We start from the raw sequence: 7,928 nt of genomic DNA on the forward strand, positions 1-7,928 counted from the left end.
GGGACGGCACTTTTTACTAGATAGTAGTGTCTTTTGGGATAACTTAAGTATTTTATAGTGGGTGAGTCTGGGAATTGAACATCCTGTCCGATCTTAAAAAAAATGCACAGGGTTCAAAATCAAAATATTAGGGCTTAAAAAGTCGTACATTCACTGAAGTATTGTGTTCTACATCCAAAATAATTAAACTTCCCTACGTCCATGGAACGTACCTCCTTTTTTTTTTTTATTATTTCGTGGTTGTAGTTCTTTCACTTGCTGGTGCAAGCATAATTTTGCTGTGTTACGACTACAAATGAGACCAACATGCAACTTCTATTACAGCCAATTAGCTTTCATGTGATTGGCGCGAGACTCTTTCAGGTTGTATAACATATAAAACTGATTTTTGTTCTTCAGCTATGGGGAAGTGCAAGTTAAGTGAAACTTGGCTTGAAAAATCTGATTACAGGGCTTAGTTGATGTTGTGAATATCATTCATAATGGTCATAAGAAGGTCCACATCTGTGACATTAAGTGTTTTCAAGTAGCCGCTGAATTGAGTTCAGGTGACGTGTCAATTCCTCAGTTCCTGTAGCTGCTGGCTCCTCGCAGAAAATCCTGTATTTTATCATCAACTTGTTCATTTACACTTATCACACTAACGTCTCAGTTGACACAGAGGTATTTATTTTTTGTTAAAGGGCAACAAAAAGCACACACACGATATAGTATCGTTACAAAGAATTTGGTATCAATACCGTAAATTTGACACCTGTTTATAGACTATCCGTTTTTCATGCCAGTTTTCTGAAATCCATATGAAGAAAAAAAAAATGGCATTCACTGCACATAACGGTACACGTTTTTGTCATTTAATTTTTCAGCTTCTTTACAACTATGTTTTGCACACTGTAGTCAAGCCTCTCAAAACAACAACACACACACACGTGAGCCCCGTCTCTGTGTAACGTAGAGGTTTTCCTACCCACCTCTTCAACGTGTATCGTTAGACAGCCAATCACAAGCATTATTAGATCTTGGTACAAGCGTGCTGCATGCTTATTGGCTTACTGACGCTGATGAGATTTAGTCCTTTGGCATTGAATGACCAGGCATTTTTCAATACTCTATACTGTAGGAGGCAATTCAGACGGTACTTTAAAAGCATTGAAGTTGGGTACCCAGTCCTGATCAGGAGTCAGTTTCTCGTATAGTGCATTTACATCCTGGTGAGAAGCTGGTTGACCGTGAGGCCGGCCCCCCCATCCTCCATCCCTGACTCCTCTATTAGCACCTTCCTCTGGAACTCCTGCAGGACGAGAAAAGTGTGAAGAAAGAAAGAGAAAACAATTAGGATTGAACCGTTAGCAGTCAGTCATCTTCAGTCCCTCCCACTGTTGTATGATTGAAAGAAGTGGCTCAGTGAAGTACGTTGCCAAACAAAATGGAAAGCAATAATTACTTGGCACCGGAGGGACAACATCGTGATGACAGCTTTGAGCTTTACAATTTACCAAACATGCAATCATCATTTTGAACAGCAGCTGACAAGGCTCTTTAACCAGCGTCTGATCAATGGTTATCAACTGCGAGTGCTCTGCAACTTGATAGTGACGTCCAGGAACTTTGTGTTTTGATAAATAGCTTGTCTCAGATCTTTAAAAAAAAATCTTTTTCTACTCTGCAGGTTTTTTGACACGTTGGAGGCCTTTTGGCTGCTGAAACTGTCCGTCTGTGGTGTTTAATCGCAAACTCTTGCAATGAGCTGTAATATGTCAAAAACAGCAGCTGGAAGATTTTTCAGCTGTGTTTTGGACATCAACAGTTGGTTTCTCTCTCCCGTGCGTGCGTGTCTTTTCTTACCCTAAATCTCCTGAGTCTTGCCAGTCTGTCTTGCAATGTCTTCTCCTGGCTGGAGGTCAGCTTTTCTACATGAGTCCGCCACTGCTGCTCTTTCTCCTGAAACACACATTATGCACAACCCATGTAATCCTCCATATTAATAAATTATCAATACTCAGAAAGGATTTTGCAGCTGCAAACCGGCTTTGGGCAGAAAACATAGCAAGTTGACAAAGACAACACCCACAGTCCCTCACACCAAATCCTCTGTGATATCCTAAAGCTGTGTAGGATCATTTTGAAGGTTGCAAAGTTCCCCTGGTGCAATGATATAACAGTACATACATTCTGCTGGGACTGCGCCTCTGAGCCTGGCTGTAGAGTGCTGGCTGTGTATCCCTGACCTCAAATTGGACTCTGTATCACTTTCTTGGGTCTGGTTTCCTGCAGAGTGTTTGTATGTATAATTCTCACTGTGTGTGGAAGAAGAAGAAGATAAATCTTTTCGGCTTGTGAATGTCTTTAAACAGTTCAGATGGGATACATGTGAGATGGCTGAGGCCAGGGGCTCTCAGCGGACAGCGCCTGTCATCAATTAACATTTGTGTGTGTGTGTGTGTGTGTGTGTGTGTGTGTGTGTGTGTGTGTGTGTGAGAGAGAGAGTGAGCAAAATGTGCAGAGGAAGTTTGATGAGGGGTGACAGGGAGCATTTAGTTCATGTCAATTTAAAGACAAAGACATGCTGACACATATGAGTGAAGGTGAAAGCAGTTAAACCATTACCTCCCCAAATACACGCTAAATCACACACCCACACCCACACACACACACACACACACACACACACACACACACACTTTCAGGCGAAAAATCAGGACATTCTTTCCAAAAAGGTCTTGAGTTGAAAATGAGCATTTGGACTTTTGAATGATTACATTCATGTTCTACACACACACACACACACACACACGCGTGGTGTGTGTGTGTGTGTGTGTGTGTGTGAGGCGGGAGTAGCACACTTTGAACAAATTCACCCAAATTGGCAATCCCTGACAAATTGAGAATTTGCGTTTAATACTTGTTTTCTGTGTCTGATCCAACCACAACATCATGTCGGCAGTTTGCCATCTGGCCAGTGATGTTGGTTGTGGAGTAGAGTGTCGGTGTGCAGAGCGGTCAGAGGGTCTTCAGGCTGAAAAACTGTCTGCAGAGGAGTGAAAACTTCACACCAGAGCCACAGCCAAAAGATAATATTGATATGAATCCACTGTCTGGATATTTATTTGGCTACCACATTTTTTTAATGTAGCAGGTTCATTTGTAATGAGCCCGGTTGCAATAAAATATATTTTATATAGTTTGAGGTTGACAGTTTCAGGTTTTCAGGGACTGTTAGAGAAATTATGATTACGTTCTACTGTTTTTGTTAATATTTTTACGTTTCACATAGAATTCAATGTTATAATGACTGCATGCTCACAAGATAACTTTAAGCCATTGGCTTTCTTGTCTGTAGCCTGAGAGAAGAACATGCCGTCCCTGACCGGATAAATCTAACAGAGACAAACAAAACACAAGTCAAAACTGCAAAGTTTTCAAGCAATTCCAGTGGGTTTCAGTTCATGGCTTTAAATCGGAGATGAATGTCATCTTGATAATAGATGTAGCTGGTTTATTGTACTTTTATTGGTCAGGTCCACTACAGGTCAAGGTTGTACCAGGATTCTGTTGGTACAAAACTGTTCATACACTAAGGTTTTTGTTACTATAAATGTATATCCTCAGACTAAAGACGAGATGTTCCAAAGAAGGCAGATATTAATTTGTGGAGTCTGGTGTAGAAGTAATGATGCCCAGAAGGCATGGGATCCCATTGGGATTGGAGGTATCACCAGTACTGTTATCACACTTTAAAAGGCGGGTTTGCAAAGAAATATCTCAGCTTGGCCGGAAACCTCCCACATAATTAAGACTTTAACCACAGTAGTTACACAAAAATGTTTTTCTTTCATTTTCAAATCACTCTGCACAATATGTTAGGTAAAAGTTTCTGGATAACTATTGTTAGGCATTTTCGACTCACTGCCTTTCTTCTAGAGAACAACATTGGAAATTACATTAAAATGAACCCTGGTCACATAATGGGATGTGATTTTCTGGGTTGTTTGGTGTCATTTGTTGTATTTTTGGAAAAGCTGTTATTCCTGGATCTCAATGTTCTGGAATAACTTGACTGGGACATTCCAGCAATGTATTTGTGTGTGAGATTGTATCCAGAGTATAGCTCATCCAAAGGTAACTCTCTCTCTGTGTCTACGTGTGTGTGTGTGTGTGTGTGTGTGTGTGTGTGTATGTGTGTGTGTGTGTGTGTGTGTGTCTGTGTGTGTGTGTCTGTCTGTGTCACAGTTTATGCTACTTGTATGCAGCTACTATACACGCATATGTGCATTAGGATGTGTGTGGGTGCACATGTCAAGCGTTTTACTTGTGTGTGTTTGTAAGTTAGGGTTCAACGGAAAGTACATTCCTACTGAGGTAAGCGTGACTGTCCTGTCTATCAGTGTAAATGTTGTCATCAGCTTCCTGTGTGTGTGTGTGTGTGTGTGTGTGTGTGTGTGCGTGTGCGTGTGTGCGTGCGTGCGTGCGTGTGCGCAGCGGATGTCCCTTGTTGACCTCACACACTCTTGTCAGAAACAAGGCGGCTGCTGAAACACCCACAGCTGTTTTATTTTTATTTGTGTGTGTGTGTGCGCATTCCATGTCCATGAGGATATCTGTTTTGACAACTGTGTGTGTTTTTTAATAAATATACAGTGTGAACATTTTTAAAATGCTTTTTTTCCTGCTATTTAATGCGTTCCAACGTGTCTGTGTGTGTGTGTGTCTGTGTGTCTGTGTGTCTGTGTGAGTGAGGTTTGGTGCTGCTAATAAGCCCGGCAGCCTTGACAGAAGGCCAGAGTTGTGTTTCCCCTATCGGTCGTTTCCATGGAAGTGAATCTGATTTTGCCCTGAGCAATGAAGTGAACGTCTGTGGTAAATTAACACTCATCGACCCAGTGTCACACTGCTGCCTCATTGTTCACCTCGCTGTTTCCATTCGGCTAATTACAACAGCATGTTCTCATGAAATGTTGCACAGCGTCTTTAAAATTTGAATAACGAGCTCCGTTTTCAGACAAGATTAAGAAGAGAAAAACACAAACGGACAGAAAACTCTTTGTAACATTTTGTAATTGCTAATAGAGTAATTAGTGGAACAATGTGGGATGCTTCTGGCTGAGTTCAAGCAAATCTGGCATAAAAAATACAGCAAGAAGGATTTGAAATGTTTTCTTCTCATCAGAGCTTGCTTTCCAGTAAATAGTGCTTACAAGACCGGACGATCTGTCATTACACCAATCAGCTCATTTCACTACTACTTGGCTGCCAGGTGCAACCTGTGTCTGTGTGTGTTTGTGTGTAAGGTGTGAGCGTGAAAGTCTGCACGCGTGCATTGGCAAGAGTTTGTCCTTAGGAAAATCCAAAGTAAAACTGATAAGGTTGAGCTGTGTCTTTTAGCAGAAACCTTCATTCTGGCAGCAAAGAAGCGTGTGTGTGAGGCAGGTTTGTAGTGTGTGTGTGTGTGTGTGTGTGTGTGTTTTGTCACCTTCTTGCGCTCTTCTATTTGTTGGAGGCGCTCTATTTCAAGCTGCTCCCTCTCCAGTTGCCGACGGACCTAAAACACATACACACACCCAATTTGTATTTTTTGTGTAATAATAGTGGGTTTTATAATACTTAGAGACCTTATCTCTTACCCTCTCCTCTTTTTTGGGTCTCCAGTCCTCCAAGTCCCTGTCTCTTTCCACCGTTACTTTTATCGTCTTTTCTGACATTCCCAGAAATGCATAGTCCTCCTCTTTACACAAATCTCTCATCGACTAGAAACAGAAAAACGGCCATTAATCAAATGGGATACTTAATAACTACTTTCTAGATTCAAATTGTCTTGAGCCCTTATCTCTACTGCACATGTCAACCGCCTTTTATATTGTCTATTCTGATTTGACATGGTATAACCAACTGGTGGGGTGTACCTAATATTTATGGAAACTCTTCTCAGAAGTTCACTCAGCCACAGATTTGAGGCATTGGCACTTCAGGATTGTGTTAATATTTTTGTGTAGGCTACAACACATTGAAAGGCCAATCAAAGGTGCATTGATAAACCTAATTTTAAATGATCAATGACTCTGATTTGAGCATCATCTCCATGTTAATGGTCATTTAATTTGATCCTGTATGTATGTTTTATATGAAAATGAGGCCTGAACAGGAATCAACTTTCAAATTGAGAGATTGCATTTATTTGAAGAAAGGAACTACCTGATGCCTTTTGTTAAAATACCAATTCCCCCATCTGCAGGGCGTAAAGGGAGTCAATGAATACTTTCATGAGTTTAAATTGATAGGAATCAAATGGCATCAAGGTCACCACATGGAAACCCAAATAGCAAAAGATGTGGAACAAATACTAGAAGTTAAAATAGAAGCTGTTAACTAACGGTTTGGTTACATTGAAAGATTGGCTTTTGGTGGAAGAATTGTCTGCTGTGTTGATGTGATCGATAAGGAATGAACACATGAAGGAACGTGCAACGTAACTGTATGCTTGAGCGGGTCTTAATAACCGCAAAATGATCCCCATTTGTCTTTAGTTGCCAAGTTGTCAAGCAGTTCTCTTGGTTCCAGCAGTAATAACATACCTTTGACATGGGAATACCTTGAAACCTTTTCATATGAGTCATCTTGATCAAGGACCGGTCAGCTGCTCATGACACACAAATACCCACAGTTTAAATTCTGAAGTCTCGCTGACATTGAGGCTTTTAAAAATAAACACGTTTCAGAAATATGTTAGTGAGGAATTTACATTTGCTTTGTTAAAGTTTGCTTCATTTAAAAAAATACAATCTAATAAAATAAGATCTAATAATGTTGAACAATTACTTACCTGTGGGTCCACACTGACTGTGTCCACTCTGCTGATCAATACTTGCTGCTTCCTTCTGCTTATGGCCTGTGTCTTTGATGTCTCATAGTAACACAGATCCCTCCTGCTTCTTTCTCCAGCTTAGAGTCCCAACAGAATTTTTTAGATCAGACTTATAAATGTTTTTGTACAGTGACCGTGCATGCCTACACGCTAGCTATTTCCACAGCGCAGTGACAGAAGTGCCACTGCCCTACTAATAGCATTGAGAAGCCAGAAGAGCATAATGGATAGTTCGGAATCTTTTTTTAGTTAATTGAGATCAGTATGAGGCTTCAGGTCATATCTCAACATTTACCAATGCCAGGAGGCCCCATAGAAGTTGTGTGTGTCGCCTGGCTGTTGAGCTGCTAACCCTAAAATTGTTCGAATTTAATAACATTTTATTTATAATGTCAAAGCATATCAGACGTTGTCTTAGGACACTTTAAGGATAGAATAGGTCGAGACCACACTAAAATTTAAAGAGACCCAACAATTCCCCCCCAAAAGCATGCATGTGGTGCGGCAGAGCTGAGGGAAAATTGCCTTTTGACAGGCAGAAAACCTCAGGCAGAATCTGTCTCTTGTTTGGGCTGCCTTTTGCCGCCACCGCTTGGTCGCCTGGGTTTTTAGATCTGTGGTGCAATGTTATATTCTAGAAGCTGTTTTCCATTACACAACAATAAACAATAAATTTCACCACAAAACACTTGACATTTTGGGAAACACCCTTATTAGCTTTCCTGTTTAAGCCACATACACATGATCAGCGGTTAAACCGCTGTGCACTTGCCATTCCATTGTTTTCCTATGGGGAAAGGGGTGGCGCCCAACTTGGGGAAGCGCTACCCTTGGCGTTGCGCACTGCTTGGAAATGCCGCCGTGTAATGTGCTCAGAGCTCAAAGGATTTCAATTATAACCTCGTTGCCACTTAACTTTCAAGGCATAAGCAATTCCAGAAGCAACGATAACTTCTGCCTGCGCTGCACTTTTTGGATAGGCGTTTTAAGAGTTAGATGAGAAGATTGACACCACTCATTCCTTCATGCTAAATAAGAAACTACATAAGAAGCCAGTTGGCTTAGCGTA

General features: G+C 41.0%; 2 protein-coding genes across 2 annotated transcripts in view; one reads left to right on the plus strand and one right to left on the minus strand.

Annotated features, from left to right (window-relative positions):
• Nucleotides 1-2,667, plus strand: part of ano2b (anoctamin 2b) — a 106,172-nt gene extending 103,505 nt beyond the window's left edge. Inside the window, exon 28 of the mRNA XM_032505736.1 lies at nucleotides 2,637-2,667. The gene's annotated coding sequence lies outside the window, so the exon portion shown is untranslated. The remainder of the gene's footprint in view (nucleotides 1-2,636) is intronic.
• LOC116673433 (matrix metalloproteinase-2) lies at nucleotides 863-7,203 on the minus strand. The gene is made up of 6 exons (XM_032505775.1): nucleotides 6,818-7,203; nucleotides 6,570-6,631; nucleotides 5,622-5,744; nucleotides 5,471-5,539; nucleotides 1,846-1,941; nucleotides 863-1,291 (listed from the first exon to the last, which is right to left on the minus strand). The coding sequence occupies exons 2-6, from the start codon at nucleotides 6,609-6,611 to the stop codon at nucleotides 1,202-1,204; spliced, it is 420 nt and encodes a 139-aa protein (XP_032361666.1). The 5' UTR covers nucleotides 6,612-6,631; nucleotides 6,818-7,203; the 3' UTR covers nucleotides 863-1,201.
• Nucleotides 7,204-7,928: the final 725 nt, after the last annotated feature.

Source organism: Etheostoma spectabile, chromosome 23 (assembly GCF_008692095.1).
Source record: "Etheostoma spectabile isolate EspeVRDwgs_2016 chromosome 23, UIUC_Espe_1.0, whole genome shotgun sequence".
Classification (NCBI taxonomy): Eukaryota; Metazoa; Chordata; class Actinopteri; order Perciformes; family Percidae; genus Etheostoma; species Etheostoma spectabile.

Excerpts from the sequence above, each read along its gene's own strand:
- LOC116673433 (XM_032505775.1), bottom strand. The coding sequence starts at position 6,611 with ATGACTCATATGAAAAGGTTTCAAGGTATTCCCATGTCAAAG. Across the intron at positions 5,540-5,621 it reads GACCCAAAAAAGAGGAGAGG|GTCCGTCGGCAACTGGAGAG; the intron begins GTAAGAGATAAG and ends TATGTGTTTTAG. Across the intron at positions 1,292-1,845 it reads CAAGACTCAGGAGATTTAGG|GAGTTCCAGAGGAAGGTGCT; the intron begins GTAAGAAAAGAC and ends CTCGTCCTGCAG.